Genomic DNA, 17,552 nt, shown 5'->3' with positions numbered 1-17,552 from the left:
ACATAGAAATTGTTATAAACTTCATTAGTACATTGAGCTATTTTGCTATGAATTATGTAAATCTCGCATTGTTTTCATAGTTCTATATTTTGTTTATTCAAAAAGATAAGCAATCCCTGTCAATTACATATTTTTAACATTAGTGTAGTTTTACAGTAATTTTTAGTCAATCAACACCTTTTTGTCACAGTTTTAGAAGATAATGATCACATAATTTTTAAATACTTTGATAAAATTTAGCTCACTCTTTTATTAAAATGTCATTTGGAGCATACCAGATCTTTCTCATTGGTGTGGCTTTTGTAGATATGAGTTTGTCTCATCTACTGATTTGAAAAGACTGGTCCAAGTTATATAGAGAAGATAAGATATTATTTGATTGTCTTAATTAAAATATTTTGAATAACAAAAATTTTCAAAAATAAAGGAAGCACTCTGGAAGATATTAACATATAGTCATATTTATTACAAATTTCTTTTTTTTTTTTTGGAAACAGAGTCTCAGAGTCTCACTTTGCTGCCCAGGCTGGAGTGCAGTGGTGTGATCTCAGCTCACTGCAACCTCTGTTTTCTGGGTTCAAGCGATTCTTCTGCCTCAGCCTCTGGAGTAGCTGGGACTACAGGCCCGTGGCACCACGCCTAGCTAATTTTTGTATTTTTAGTAGAGACCGGGTTTCACTATATTGGTCAGGCTGGAGAGTTCTTTCTTTTTAAAAACAAAATGTTAGAACTTCAGTTAGCACTGTGCTGCTGTCAGCCCGGCCCCCGTCCACAGAGTGATCAGTGATGGTGATGAGACCTTCATGCTTCTGCACATGGACGACCTAGGTTTAGATATTTAATGCTGTTTATTTTGTTGCAACATTTTATATAAATGATAGAGTTTCACGCCCAACTTGCTTTTAATACAATCACCTTTTTGAGATTTTAAAAAATCCGTACTAATAAAGGTAGCCCTAGTTTATTCATTTCCACTGTATTATAATATTCCATTCTGTGATTAAATTCATTGTTTGTCTACTCACAACCTGATGGATATTTAAGATTGTTTAAATTTTAATAGGGGAGATATTTTTTGCATGCTCATGTGTGCACAGCTTCTCAATAGTATATGTCTAGACTGGACCTACTGGGGTGAAAGGTAACTTTACCTGAGATATATTCAACTTTAAAAAACACTGTAAAGCAATTATACTCCAAAATTATCCTGCATTGGTGACACTTGGAAACAACATAAAGATATACTGACCGGACGCGGTGGCTCACGCCTGTAATCCCAGCACTTTGGGAGGCTGAGACAGGCAGATCACGAGGTCAGGAGATGGAGACCATTGTGGCCAACATGGTGAAACCCTATCTCTACTAAAATACAAAAAAATAGCCAGGCATGGTGGTGCATGCCTCTAGTCCCAGCTACTTGGGAGGCTGAGGCCGGGGAATCACTTGAACCGGGAGGCAGAGGTTGCAGTGAGCTGAGATCGGGACACTGTACTCCAGCCTGGCAACAGAGTGAGATTTCGTCTCAAAAAAAAAAAAGAAAAGATATCCTAGTGACTCCTCTTACTGTTAAAAAATAAAGTAATAAACCCTTTTATTAAAATACCTGTATCTTTGTATATGTGAGATTATTAAAATACCTGTATCTTTATATATGTGAGATGTGTGCAGATTTTTCATTAAGTTTTTAATAGCAGAATTAATGCTTTGCCTAAAGGATATAAAAGAATTTAAATAACACTTAATAATGTATTTTGAAAAAGATTAGTAAAAAAACACCTTTTTAGGTACTTACCATAGTAATATGGAAACATAAGGTTATAGATATAACTGAAATTATACATTATATATTTTGACATAACTTGTCTGATATTTAGACATTCAAAAATAGAAAAATGCTCTAACACAGAGTTTCTTTAAGGCCAAAATATCTATTAGGACAGTGCTATTAATCCTATAATCATAATTCAGTTCCCTGCTTATTCTTTAGATTAACTTTATTCATGACATCTAGCAACACCAGGTGAGAGTTTCTAGTCATTGTCATATAGCTGACAATGAGGATATTTAGTATTCTGTCTTCAAAATTTTTCAGTCTGAAGATGTGGATTTTCATTTTGGCTCCATTATTATCAATCATATAATGAAAGAATTTCAGAGAAGAAATACTTTGGCATGTTCTGAGCACCCTGGCTTGCACCTCTGCTCCCTGATTTTAGCAGGTAGCTGAGCTAAGGCCAGAGTCAGCCCACATTTGGTAGGGTGCTAATGAAAAAACAACACACATAGTATTAAAGAAAGAAACCTCTCATAAATATTTCAAGAATACTAGAAAAAGTGCTTAGAATTTTAGGAACCCCTTATTTAATTTAGAAATCCTGCCAGGCGAGGTGGCTGAAGCCTGTAATCCCAACAGGAGGACTGCTTGTACACACCAGGAGGTCCCGAGGCCACAGTGAGCGATGATCATGCCACTGCCCTCCAGCCTATGTGACAGGGTAAGACCCTGGCTCTTAAAAAAAAAAAACAAAAAAAAAAAACAAGGAATTCTTTTAAATTTATGCTAGAAGACTAACTCTTAACTGACTTCCATATCATAGCTACCTGCATGAGAAAGGGCCTTATTCCAAAAGTTTAGTGTAATAGACATCTCAGTCCCAGGAACTCTGTAATGAAAACACCTGCTGAGAGGACACTAAAGGTATTATGTAGAACATTTAATGTTTACCCATGTTGCTCTTGATAAGTCTGGATCCATTTTGATTTCTTTTGCTTGTGACTTTTTTTCCTTTTGAATCCTTTAAGATCTCTTTATATCCAAGAGAAACATCTAGTGAAGTCCAAGGAAAGGGAAGATAAGAAATTGCCCTTTTTCATTTCAATTCTGGTAGCACTGTTTGGCGTTTTGAACTTGTAGTAAGCATTGCAGAGTCGCTGTTACCTAAGAACTGCAAATGGTGTTGAAGCCCAGCTCTCTCTTCTGGGCTTCAATTTTCTGGGCCGCAAGAACAAGGGTGAACCATATACCATCATATTCTTATGCATGCTTGTGTTACATACCCTCTTAGATGGTAATCTTTACGTAATTACTAATTATTCATCTTTGTACATCCTTCACCTGACCTATAAAACAATCTTCACTAGCAAACTTTTGCAAAACAGACCTCTTTAATACACTGTAAATTCAGTTATGCAAGAAATCTCTCCGGGAAGTCCACGATGTGGGGATAGAAGAGCATTGAAAACATTGAATCAGCCTCGGGTAAGCCACAGGTCTTGGCCCTGTCCCTGGTGCCTGGAGGGGCATCTCCGTGGGGGTGGCAGGTGAGGAGGAGTCACAGCCAGCGAGGCCTGTCAGCACCTTTGCGTCCTAGCTCTGGGACTGTGCATCTCCCGTCTCTGACACCCTCCCAGGAGCTCTGCATTTCCAGTTGTCACCTGTTTTTAAATGTCTAAATTAAATGCCACCTCTGGGAAGCCTTCTCTTATCTGTCTGCCCTGCTAATTGCTCTTCTTTTAAATGTATAATGGCATTTAATTTTTTTTCTGGCATTAAGTTTATTTTTATGAATGATTTTTCTCTTAGTAGCCTATAATTTCCTTGAAAGCCAAGCCTGACTCCTCTCTTCCTTTGATTTCTCTGTGCTGTGTGGAACAGTGTGTTGGGGACAGTGGGTGTTCAGGTGTTTCTGCTGTCCAGCCAGAACACACACTGATGTCCCTCTTCTTGCAGGGTTCACCCGGCAAGACAGAGCCGTGTGCATTATTAGCTCAGGTTTCGCCTGGGAGGTTCCTCGTGATAGACTTCCTGTTGGTCCCCAGGAGGACCAGGATCCTTGGGTGATGGTAGAGGTCTTACTGAGTTGCTGTGTGAAGGCAAATATTTTAGAATATTTGAGACTCAGAATTTGTGTAGTTCCAGGAAACACCCCATTGTTAAGTACATCTTGATCTTTATAAGGACAGTTCACATAGGTAATACCGGTTCTTTTTGAAGCGCCAGAATGAACTTATTTATTTTCGTAAAGCAAATTGTAGAACACATGAGGTTTCCTGAAAGTCAAGTGGTAGTCTTAGTTCTTTGTTATCTGGCTTTTGTCATTTCACGACAGGCACAAGCTTTAGTTTAACATTTTTATTACACAGGAATAATAGAGTACATATATTGAGGTTTCATAGATGTAATTTTGTTAAATGTACATCACAGTAGATTTAAAAATGAGGGATTTATTTTGTCATTCATAAAGTTGTAATACAGTCTGGAGAAACTATTTGTTAAAAGATAGTATCTACTTAACCTCCTTATTTGTTTCTTGTAGGAGAAGGTTAGAGCCACAATAAATACATGAAGAAATAAGTAGATAGGGGAATTTATCTTGGAAATAAGATCCCTGTCATGGTTTTGAAATGTTAAATGCATGAAGACCCGTCAAAGAGATATACGGACATGATATTTTTTTACAGTGCATTTTCAAGTATTTAGTTATATTTGTCATTCTCTAGTACTAGTAAGTAACGATCCAATGATATAGTAATTTCAAAGTTAGTCCATGTTAATGGGTGTAAATATAGTGTATCTCTTTACATATATTATATAGATAAATAAATTGGCAATTTTAATATTAATGAAGCATTTAACTTATATAGCAATTCTTAAATATTTAACTATTTTTATTTCTATTACACTTAAGAGCTACATTTTAAAAATATAACTATATAGAATAAAAGACAGATTTTTATAAAAGACAATTTTATAATTTGATTCATAGAAATCTGTGATATTCCAAGTGATGAATTTGTTAAGGTAATTCACATTTGCCTCAAAATAGGAAAGTTAATTATTTGGACCCTGGGATTCTTTATCAGCCATCATGGGGCAAAGGAAATTTGTAAAAGCATGGTTAAAGACTCTATGTGAAAGTATACACTCAACATCTCCTTATTCATATCATAATTTAAAGCACAGATAATATTAAACTCATAGTTCTGATTGCATTAAAATGCTAAAATTTATGATAGCCAACCCAAGTTGCCAGACAGTATCTTTTGTGGCATCGTGCTTGTCAACTTGCTATAATATTTTACTGTTGATTATTGAGTTTTACTTTGCTTTTGACTGTTCATTATTCTGAATTAACTGGACAGTATTTTATTAGATACAGGGATTGTTTTAAACTCATTGGAAATATAAAGTAAATGTTAGGAACTATTTCATGAATGCAATTGAACAGGGGCAGAAGATCAAATGGAGGAAGTATTCAAGGTTCTGCTGATGGTTCAGAGTTCCTTTATTATTAAAGGTATTATAAGGTCTTAAATGGTAAACCTGAAATATTGTATAAATACTAATTTGTTATTTTCAGTATTTTTTTTCATAGTGGAAATAGTTAAGGTTTGTTTTTCTCAAAGACTGAGTTTATAAAAATGCATAGTTATGATCTATTTTTATTCTTATCAAAGGAACCTTTTTATGTACCCACATGGTCACACAGAAGGACCCCTGGTTCAGGAAACACCTTTGGGGTTTGCCTTTTCTTCCCTGCAGCTGTAGTGGTGCAGGGCCGCCGGTGCGTGCAGCAGCGTCCCTGCTCCAGCCGTACTAGCCGCACACCAGCAGACAGCAGGGCTTGTCGGAGTGGTTGAGTATGGATAGCATTTCATTTAGCCTTTGCTCTGACAGCCCATGCCCTGGATAAGTGGTGTAGGCCTGTACAGGTGAAATCTATTCTCACTTTTGCCTCAGGGGTGACTGGACTGTAACAGAATTTTTCAAACCCGTTGGGCCCAACCGCAAAGCAGAGAATAAATGGCTGAAGTGCCAGGCCTCGACAGAAAAATCAATGCCTGGTTATACAGACATGACAGACCAGGCCTGCAGTGCTCCTCGCAGAGGCTGCATGCGCACCGCACCTCCGGGTTCGCATACGCACTGCCTGGGGCCCTCGGTGCTGGTGTGCGGGCCGTATTTACATTGTTTTCTCTCTCCTTCATGCAGGAAATTTACATGCCACTTATGTGATAGAAGTTTCACAGAGAAGTGGGCCCTGAACAACCACATGAAACTCCACACGGGAGAAAAGCCGTTTAAATGTACCTGGCCCACGTGCCATTACTCATTCCTCACAGCCTCCGCCATGAAAGACCACTACAGGACGCACACAGGTGTGCCGCGCCGCCCTCCTGTCCCATGAGGCTGGGCAGAGGTAGACTGGGTGGACTGTGGGGACAGAGGCATTAATTATCCCATCTTCATAGTAATCAATGGAAATGATGTCCTGCTTTAAGATTGTGGTAATTGTATATTTATAGGTATGGTATCATTTCATTATTTTTCAGGGAGAAGGCAATTGTAAAGTGACATTTGTGCTTGCGTGTGAATGTGTTTACATAAAATAAGTTTATATTTAGAAGCTCATTTATGGTGGGTGTATGTATATGTATATATATTTGTATGTGTTTAACGCATCTTTTTAGAAGATCTTTACAGAAGGTCATATGGAGAGTTTAAGTTTTCAAAGAGAATTAGTCTTGTGTTTTGTTACTGATGTAAACGAATTTCCATAATATGTTTGACCATTAGTGAATCTTGGTTTCTCATGTACCATTTTAAGAAACTAGTATTTCTTCTGAGGAGGATACTATCAGATCCAAGAGTTTTTGATAATATATACAAATACTTTGATAATTGATACAAAGACACTAATCCACTTTTAGCTACTGTAATTTTTTTGGAAATTATTAAAAATGTTCAAATTCACGTACATTTCACATCAGAACATGTAACAGAGGGTGTGGAAGTCCCGTGAATTGACAGGCGAAGCAACACTGAGAGTGCATCTTTGATAGGGGTGGTCCCAGAACTCCCAGTTGGGCCCTTGTAAGTGTAAATCCCAGTAAGACCCTATTGTGATGTTTGTGATTTCTTTTTCATAGTCTAAGTCTAGTGGGCCCAAAACTTCCTCACAAGCTTATATTTGAGTCTCTCTCTCTAGCACTATGGCCACATTCCTGTGAGCTGTTTGATATTTTTTTGGTCTTCTTTCTCTTTACACCTCTCAGAATGTATTTTGTTTCAGGGAAGAAAAAATAATAAATTTTAATCAGCATTCCAAAATGTTCTTCTGATTGCCAAGAATTTTATATTATTGTTAGAAATCATAGGTTAAAAGTTCTTCTCAAGCAGTTTGTGGGAAGCCCAGGCCTCCTTAGCTTCCTTGACAAGGGTGTTGACGATTTAAGGTCTCCAGCCTGCCCTGAGAGATCACTTATATCGAACAGCAGATGAAAAGCCAGTGCAGATGTAATTTATCGTCGGCGTTTCCTTCTAAAGAATAATTGTGGAGACTTGGCTGGATCAATAATATAGATTTTTGTTGTTAGGTCTTGTAGTCTGCACCATAATGAGAGATAGGGGACAGTGGCTGTTTTCTAATAGAAAATAAAGGATTAGTTTCCGTGTCTTTTTACATTTGAATGCAAAATGGCACACTTGAAACTAATTCAAGTTGTTACAAAAAGAAGTCTCCCATTATATCTCTGCTATCATATAAATAGGGCATGCTGAATGAACCCCCTCTAAACTCAGGAAATTTTACCTTTAGTTTTTTTCTTAAAATTTTTTTTCTCAAAAAACACTCCATTTGGCTGCTGATCAACCCTAACACCCCAACCCACTCCAAAAAAAAAAAAAATGGCAAGTGAAAATTGAGTTTAGAATGAAAAACAAATCAAGCCACCTAGGCAAATATGATATCCATTGGAGACTAACATCCTGAATAAAATCATACACATAAAAAAATCAAGGTCACTAATGTATTGAGAATCAAATCACATAGAAAATTAATAATTTTGTGTTTTTGTATGTATAAATCTTACGATAGGGAAAGGAATAAAAATATATAAAAATATATACAGCATATATGTAAATTGCAGCATCTATGCATGTAGAAAATATAAATCTTAAGAGGGATTTTCTATGCTTGTTCATGTTTTTATTTCACAAGATGCAGGCCACAAAGAAGTTCATAAATGACAGAAAGGAAGAATACTTGAATCCAGAAGTCCTAAGATTGCGCTTTCCTCATTAGAAATGTTGCTTATTGAATGATACGGCACTGACACTGCCACTAGCCCACACCACCAGATGTGTGTGTGGTGCTGCACACACACTCCTCATACGCACAGCAGGCAGCACCCATGGACCTGCAACGAGGAATTGATTGGAGGGAACGATTTTGCCTCAACATAGAAAACTGTGTTAATATTAACGAGCAAATTGTCTTGTGGGATTAAAAAAAGTCTACTTTCAGTGTTATTTAATTGATAATACAGCTAGTTAGAAAGATTTATTTCAAATCGATTAAATAATTAAATGAGTGATTATAATTAAACTATTCTTTACAGCCCATCTACTCTGTTCTTTCTATATTGAAATAATAATACCAAGGAATAAACTTAGCTGCAAAATAGGAAACTAAAGATAGCAAAAATAGTTAAATTCAGCCTTATTTTTAAAATGATAATAATGAACATTTTAACATACCTTACGAAATTAGATTAAGCATAATTTGGTTAAAACTCTCTTGAAGTATATTTGTTTGTTGAAAGTAGAAAAGCCAGTAATGTTCTTAAGTAAAGGGAAGACTCTTTTGATGACTGAAGTTATTCTCCCTGTATGTGCTATTTATTAGAACCTTAAAAAGGCAATTATAATTTCCAAAATGCTGCAAGTTAAGTTTCTGTTATGATATACCAAAGGGATTGAGAACAACACAGCCTGACTCTGGCCAAACTCTTGAAAGACTTGTTGCATTAAATGTCTAAATGAGTAAAGTAGGTAAAGATAGATACACATGATTTATTTTATTTCTGGAAAAGCATTTTATAATTTCACTGAATCTCTCTAAGGTTGGCATTTTTCTTCTGTTTTGCCTTTCTTTGTGAGTCTTATGGGATGATCTGCCTAGCTGGCCAGCACTTACTGCCTAAATATGCTGCAGTGGAAAGATAGATTGCATTTATAAACTGTAGGGCAAATGTTAGCTTGTGTAAAAGTGCTTAAAAAAATGAGCATTTGCACACATTTAACAAATACTAAGTCTGCCAAATCTGTCCCTAAGTGTTGCAAAGGTTTCCAATCCAGAGCTATCATTAAAGATGAATAGTATGAATTTTTGTACAATTTCTTTAGCAATCCCCAGACTTTCTTTTTTATGCCGTAAAAGCGAGAAACATAAACAGCATGGAATTGCTATTGGTACTAATATAGATTTTATTGTTACTTGGGATCTTCAGCATGTTCAAGGAAACCATTTAATTCATATTATTAAGAAGGAAGTGATTAAGGAAGACCCTAATAGAATCAGGTAGAACCAATTCAATATCCTTAAGTTGTTGGAAAATTCAATCTGTTTTCTTTAAGCAGAACTGTATATTAACTATTCCAAGCAATCTTTACCCAGCTCAGAAAGGCCAGATGTATGGGAATTGTAAAAAATCAGGATATGCATAAAAACTGTTCAAGTGCATAAAGCAGCCCCATCTGGAAGACATCTACCAGAAATGAAGTTGTACAAAACCATTCCATTGATAATAAAGCTAATTTTTATGGGTCTGACAAGTATGTAATTATGTTCAGTGGTGCTTTTCAGATTTTATCACAGTCAATAAACCGCAGTGGTAATTTCATTCCCATTTGACATATTTACATGGAAACATTTGATTGGAGGAATTAGTAACCCTGAAAGCCTTGATAGATATGTTTTAATGATCTGTGACCTCCGCAGTCCCTCATCTGTTTATTGTTGCAACAGGCGAGAAGTCGTTTCTGTGTGACCTCTGCGGCTTTGCCGGCGGGACCCGCCACGCCCTCACCAAGCATCGCCGGCAGCACACAGGTCAGTTCCGCGTCCGCACTGGCCCCTTCTCTACAGGAAGGATGGCAAGGCGGCAGACACCCCAACCTCAATTCTTGATGTCGTCAATTACTTTCCTTTTTAATTTTTGTAACATCTGTGCACTTGAAGGTCTACAGATAATTCTAGTCGAATAACATACGATTTTAAATCATCTGTTTTTATATATTTAAAATGTAGACATATTCCATATTTCAAGAAGCAGGTACCCTCAGTAAATTCATGTTAAGTAGAAGTAAAACAGCAGGTTGGCTTCCAAAGATACAGGAGACTATCTTCTCTGTCGGCAAATCTCTGCCTTAGGCCTCGTGGGTGGAAAATGGGGAGTCTTTGTCAGCCAGACTCCCTCTCAGTCATTCTCTCTACCCACCTAGTAGCTAATCACCCGCCTCCCTATTTCGATAGCTACATGTCTACCCCCTCCCTTCCTCTCTATCTCTGTGCCTACCTCCCTGTCTCCCTCCCCACCCTCCTGTCTGTCAATCCATCCGTGATAGGATTTGAAGTCAATGCTGTTTCAATTGTTCTTGGTATTAAAAATAGAAGACATCAAAAAGCAACATAAGAGTTAATTATGGTCATTGTAGAGGACTTTTTTTTCTCCATTATGTACATTCTTGGTGATTTCATTGAAATAAAGTAGATTCCTTGATTAGGAACTATATTAGTCCGTTTTCACACTGCTGATAAATACATACCCGAGACTGGGCAATTTACAAAAGAAAGCGGTTTATTGGACTTAACAGTTCCACTTGGCTGGGGAGACCTCACAATCATGGCGGAAGGTGAAGGGCACATCTTACATGGCGACAGACAAGAGAAGAGAGCTTGCACAGGGAAACTCCCCTTTTTAAAACCATCAGGTCTTGTCAGACTTATTCACTATCAGGAGAACAGCATGAGGAAGACCTATTGCCATGATTCAGTTACCTCCCACCAGGTCTCTCCCACAACTTGGGAATTTAAGATGAGATTTGGGTGGCGACCCAGCCAAACCATATCAGGAACACTTAAGGATGAAAAGTGTTAAACATTTATCAAATTGTATTACCTACTTTATATAATCTAATGGGTCTTATGAGTAATTATTTTCATAATACCAATTTATGTGTGCCTAGGACAGTGCTGATTTATGGTAGTTTCTTGTAATTATTAATGGAACCACTTTTTACTCTAAAATGTGTCCTAGTTCATATGATAAGTCACTTGATGACAAAATTGGTAACTAAATGTCCTACTTTTCTTTAGGTCTCATGAGAATGGTTGAGTTTGTCAGTCATACTCAAAATGGCATGAAATTAAAATACATAAAATGTGTGATTTATGGTACATTAACGATTCTTGATATGCTGTATTTAACAAGTTAGGTACAAGTAGCTTCATTGCCCAATATGGCATTTGCAAGATCAATGCAAACTAATGCCAGCCATTCCTTTTAGATGTGTGAATATCATTCAGATTTTCAAAAGGGGTATGAATTATTGAGTTAATGGGAAATTCAATGTTTAGCATAATGTTGGAAACATAAACTAAACTTTGAAAACAAAGTCCATTTTAAGTTTATAGAAGCCACCTGTGCATGCATGATTTTAATCCACTGACTTAAGGATTCAGCATAAGAGATGACAGGAGGGGCCCAGTTAGTGGCAATTGTTCTTGACCACTGTTGTGACGAAGTTGGAAATTGGAAATAGTTATGGTAACAGTATGCTCTTGAGGGCTTTTTTATTCTTAATGTTTTCATTTTATCAGTGCTCAAATTGTTACTGTTTAAATGCCATCGAAGTTCACCTTGTCCCATCTGGTATGGCCCCAGGGAACAACAGACTGCTGTGCCACCTCTGCCAGTGGGCAGGTCAGTGCCCATCGCAGTGGAGACAGGAATGCTGTGATCACGGCCATTCCCAGTGATAGATCGATCAGGAAGCCTGCACTGAGCTGGCACAACTTTATATTTTATGTCAGGTCCAGAGGCTCCTTATTACTTTGCTATTAACTTTATACCATATAGGACAATGTCTCACAGACAGAGGTATCTGTCTTTTTGGCATTTATCTGCCTCTGTAGCACAAATCAAACATGATTCTTTAACACCAAAGTCAGTTCTTAAGACCGTTTGCTTCAACAAAACAGCTAAGCACAACTCAGTCTAGGCACTTAACTTTTATGCTGGATTTAAAATATTTAAGCAACACGCAACCTTTTTCCCCCAAGGCCAGACTTGTATGGTGCATTTGAAATCTATATTTCTCTGATGTATTCCTCTTTGACATGGTTTACCTTTTTACCACAGAGTACCCATGCAAATTATAATCAGCTTGGAAAGGGATAGGTATCAAAAGTGCTCCAAATGGTGTAAATAATTCCTCACCGCAATACAGACTGTCCAGGGAGCTGACACAAAACATCTTCCATTCTGAGATTTACTTTTATCACCTGTCAGGGACCCTTGATTCAAGGGCACAGGAGCAGATCCTCACGTGTGGTTGAACAGTCTTGGCCAGCTTAATAACCACCAGCCCGCCCAGAGGAATCCGAGTGTATGTTTCCGTGAGACGCGGTCAGCCCATCTGACGGACAGTTGACACACAAAGGACACCGCACTATGACAACAGCCCTTCTGCTGTTCATCCTCTGGCTTTCCTTATCAATGGGGCCTGAGATGCAGTAGGTTTCTTAATGGTGATTTGAGCCAAGATTACTGCTTGTAACAGAAAGTGTGAAAAGCCACACAATTTAAACTAATAGGTACTGTTATGTAAGAGGGAAATAGGAGGAAAGGAAATTTCATCCTTTTCTGCTTTTTGGAAAAGCACATGTACAGGTAGCCCTGTTGACTTACAGATAACATTGTTTGAGAATAGTCAATATCTTACTTAGATTTTTGCATCCTTTTGCCTTTGAAATGACAAAAGATTTTAAAGCAGCACTTTTACCAATATGCACCAAACCTGTTTGATCAGTCTGCCATCAGTTTTTCCTTAACAGGTATATATCTTTTCATATAATGTATGTCATCTTCAAACCATTAGCAAATATTTAGCAAACTTAAATTCTTATTTCAAATGTGTGATATTTTCTTTCAAACTTTACAATCTAGAAGTCAAGTCTATATTTTTGTCTACATATTGAGACTAACAAATACAAAACTCCTTCTATATTTCTGTAGTGTATTTTCCCGAAGAAATTACCCATAAAAGAGAAGAAGAATTACCAAATTATGTATTAGAGTGATAGTGTTGAATATGTATCTGATTGATGAGTTACAAATTAACTATTATATACAGATTTGAATAATCTGTGGTTGTATAAATTGACATGAACTTAAACTATCAAGAGCTCAGTTGTGTGAGCCTTGCTTAGCATAGGATTTTATGTACCATGATATTTTTGTAGCATTATATTTTTCCCTGTCGTCCTGTATATAATTCAAACTCGCTTAATATTACACAGTGTAATCTATTGTATGGTCAAAGGAAATATGAAAAGACCATTTATAATTTATTACAATATAATACTAGGTTAATGTGAACTATAGAGAATATATATGACATTATTCTTTAGAAGGATTGTTTTTAAATTTAAAATTTGTCACATAAAGATTTTCATGTAAGTTTAAATAAAATGAGCTACATTAAACAGAGTTTTTAAAGAGGTTATGTTAAACTACGAAACCAAGAAAATGAAGCTCAGAGGTCTTAGATGACCTTTAACTTATACCATTGACTTAGGCAGTGGAGTTCATGATGTCATCCTTTTACTCCACTTCAAATATCAGCAGAATCTATGAAAAAATGAATAGTTTGAGGACACCTACCAATACTATTACAATAAACAAAAGAGCAGTGAGTTATAAGGCCAAAACATTTTATAAACACTTAGATTGAATGGAATAAGGAGACATCAGAATATATTTGTGAATTTGCATAATGAACAAAATCTTTTTTTGTTTTTGTTTTTGTTTTTTTCTTTTTCTTTTTGAGACGGAGTCTCGCCCTGTCACCCAGGCTGGAGTGCAGTGGCGCGATCTCAGCTCACTGCAAGCTCCGCCTCCCGGGTTCACGCCATTCTCCTGCCTCAGCCTCCGGAGTAGTTGGGACTACAGGCGCCCGCCACCGTGCCCAGCTAATTTTGAACAAAATGTTTAAATTGCTTGACCACTTAGACTTATATTATTAAAAGTAGAAGATTTATACTACCTACCTAAGTCTTATTTATACAGCTACCGTAATCATAATTGTATTTTGGGGGTATAAAGATGGCACACAGACCAATAGAACAGAATACCATCCAAAAATAGACCTGTGCATCTATTTGTCAATTGTTTTTAAATAAGGCACCATATTTAAAGATAAATTTAACAAATGATGTGTGAAACCCTAATGGTAGAAACGTCAGAACACTGCTGAGAGAAATTGAAGAACACCTGAACAGGGCAATGTACCAAGTTTATAGATCAGACAATTTAATATTATTAGGATTTCCATTTCATTCTCATCGATCAATCCAAATTCCATCAGGCTATTTTTCTTAAAGATGTTGACAAGCTGATATTAAAATTTATACGGAAATTCAAAGGCTTGAAATAAGTCACCAACATTGAGAAAGATAGGAGGATTTACACTTCTTGATGTCAAGACTTCTTATGAAGTTGCAGTAATGAAACTCTTCTGGTATTGGCATCAAGATAGTCAAATGTTTGTCAGTGGAAGACAATGGAGATTACAGAAGTAGACCTATACTACATGGTGAATTGGTTTTTTTTTTTTACAAAGGAGCAAAGGCAATTTAGTTTTTTCAACGTTCTATGTTGGAGCAGTTGGCTATCTATGTGCAATGAAAATGAATTTTGACCCATACTTTGTACCATATACAAAAATTAACTCAAAATGATCATAATCTAAATGCAAAACTTAAAACTATATAAATTCTAGAAGAAAACATAGGTGAAAATTATTTCTGACTTTGGATTAATGATTTCTTTGATATGACATCAGTAGCCTGATTTATAAAATAAAAAATAACCTGAAAAATTATGTTGATAAATTGAAAACTTTGTAAAGTAAAACTTCTCTTTAAAAGGCACTGTAAACAGACTTAAGATAAATGACAAAGTACATTTAAGTGACCAATTTTATAAATAATTTTTATCCAGAATATGTAAAGAACTTTCAAAACACAATCCTAAGAAAGCAAACAACCATTTAAAAATAAGTCAAAAAGTTGAAGCAGATACTTCCCCAGAGAATATAAAGGTATGGCAGGTGAGAACATGGAAAGATCCTTGGCACCCTCGGAGGAATGCAGGTGTAAAGCGTTGACTACAACAAGTGTTGGCAGGGATTTGAAGCAAGTCATACATAGCTGGTAGGAATGTAAAATGTTCAGACCACTTTGTGAAACAGTGTGGCAGTTTCTTACAAAACAAAATATATACCTACCATATTATACACATATACCTATCATCCTCCAGGATTTACCCAAGGAATGAGGAAATACATGTTCATATAATGACTGCATGTGAAGGCTCAGAGAAGATTTATTTGTTGTAGTAGCCAAAAATGGAAACAACCCAAATGTCCTTCAGTAGACAAATGGATGATCAAACTTGGTACACCCGTATAATGGAATACTACTCTGCAATGAAAATAAATGAAGTATTTATACTCTCAGTAGCATGGATGAGTCAGAAAATAATTATGCTGAGAGAAAGAGTCCAGATAGTAGAGAATTCATACCATAAGTATGTAGGTACATAAATTTCTAGGAAATGCTAACTAATATAATGGTGACAGAAAGCGTGGTGGCTTGACAAAGGGATGAACAGGGAATTGGGAAGTTAAAAGGAGTCCTTTTGGGGGTGATGGTTGTGTTCATGATCTTGATTGTGGCAGAGTTTCATCAATAACAAAACTTACCAAATGGACGTTTTTGTGTGTCAATTATGCCTCATTGAAGCTGTTTAAAATGCTTTATACATTCGGCCTCATATGGGCAGTCTAGACAGATATAAGTCAAGTTAGTAAAATAATTTATAATAGGTGGCATTTTATCTAGACCAGTGCTTCCTTTGTGTTTCTGTTTGTCATGTGTACCGCACTTTGACATTGGTGTGCATTAAATTACTATTTATTTGTTTAAATGAACAAAATCAAATCTTATAGATGCTATGTGTGGGTGTTCATATGATTTCATGATACAGAATATTCCTGTGTCAAATTTGAATGGCTTCAGCTATTTTTTATTCTTATGCAGTATGAATATCATATATTTTCCATCAAATTAAAGCAAAATCTGCCATCATCATAAAAGTAAATTTGTGTGTAAGTCATTTCAGTACAATTGAGCTGTCTATAGCAATTTAAGTCATTTGACCAGAGGTTTAGAGACTGAGAACAAAGAGTTATTCAAGCAGACCTTGGGTGACCACTTGAATAGGGTACTATAGATGGGATTTATCTTAAAGACAAAAGGCTGAAAGAGACAAAAATCCCTTTCAATTCAGATTTTTACTCTGCTTGGTATATAGTCTTTAAAAAAAAATAAGTCAAATATTTCCTGGTAGGATCTGTTAAGTGATATCTTTATGTCATATTCAGTAACTATGCAAAACCATGAATTATTTTATGTTTGCTAGCTGTTCATCTTTTTCCTGGTTATGAGCTCTTGATGAGAAGCATTTGTGTGCTTCTTTCATCTTTGGCAGAGACTTGTTGACAATTATCAGTGTTTAGGCAGTTCTGTCATCATAATGATAAAAGCCACTGGCTATTGAGAACTCTGTGTTAAGTATAATCTTTCCGTATTTTTTGTTGTCTTTAATCCTCACAATCACCCTGCATGTTTGGTGGTATTATTCTCTTGATCTTGTTCAAAGGGTCTAACAGGTAGCAAGTGAAATGTGGCAAAACTAGGATCAGAATTGAAGTCCATCTGGCTTCATCTAACTACTGTGCTGCAATAAGAGAGAAAATACCACCAAATGGGTTGTATATGGATTCAGTTAAATGTTACTACAATTATGTGTAAGCAGTATAAATAGACGTAGAATGTAGGGCAAACTTCTAAACGTTCTAATTTTCAGGACAGATATGGTTTTGTTGATAGCCGAACTGATAGAGAGTACTTTTAAAGTAAGATATTTTACTCCTCATTTTCTAAGTAAGTCAGTATACTCATACAGCAATCACAAAAACATGGAAAGTAAGAAATAACAAGTAGAGTTATTGAACATATGTAAAATTAATCCATCTTATATGTAAAATTTGCCAGGAAAAATGTTGAGAACAATATTACTATAGATTTTTTTTTTTGAGAGTAGGGGAGTGAGGTTTTTTCTAAATCATTACTGTCTGATACAAATGTAATGTGATGTATACATGTATAATATTGTTTCCTGGTAGCTGTATTTAAAAAAAAGAAAACGTAACAGGTGTAAACATTTTTACAACAGTTAATTTAACCAAATTCAAATTATTATAATTTCTACATCAAATCAATGTAACATTATTAACAATATTTTTGTTATAATCTTTGTACTGCGATTTTGAAATTTGGTATTTTACAATTTAGAACATCTCAATTCAGAGGCTAAATTTTCATCTGAAATATATGGTCTATATTTAGATTTGATAAAAGTTA

At 36.0% G+C, this 17,552-nt stretch overlaps 1 protein-coding gene across 2 annotated transcripts in view; it reads left to right on the top strand.

Annotated features, from left to right (window-relative positions):
• The window catches only part of ZNF407 (zinc finger protein 407), a 458,811-nt gene that overhangs the window by 260,817 nt on the left and 180,442 nt on the right, over positions 1–17,552 (top strand). For both annotated transcript variants that reach the window (XR_013408133.1, XM_001085704.5), the window contains exons 5-6: positions 5,993–6,159; positions 9,810–9,893. Coding sequence is in view for 1 of the 2 variants with exons in the window: in XM_001085704.5 (XP_001085704.4) it covers positions 5,993–6,159; positions 9,810–9,893 (251 nt within the window). In the remaining variant the exon portion in view is untranslated. The remainder of the gene's footprint in view (positions 1–5,992; positions 6,160–9,809; positions 9,894–17,552) is intronic.

This window comes from Macaca mulatta, chromosome 18 (assembly GCF_049350105.2).
Source record: "Macaca mulatta isolate MMU2019108-1 chromosome 18, T2T-MMU8v2.0, whole genome shotgun sequence".
Taxonomy (NCBI): domain Eukaryota; kingdom Metazoa; phylum Chordata; class Mammalia; order Primates; family Cercopithecidae; genus Macaca; species Macaca mulatta.
The sequence above is the reverse complement of the archived record's forward strand: the minus strand, read 5'-3'. Positions and strand labels throughout refer to the sequence as shown.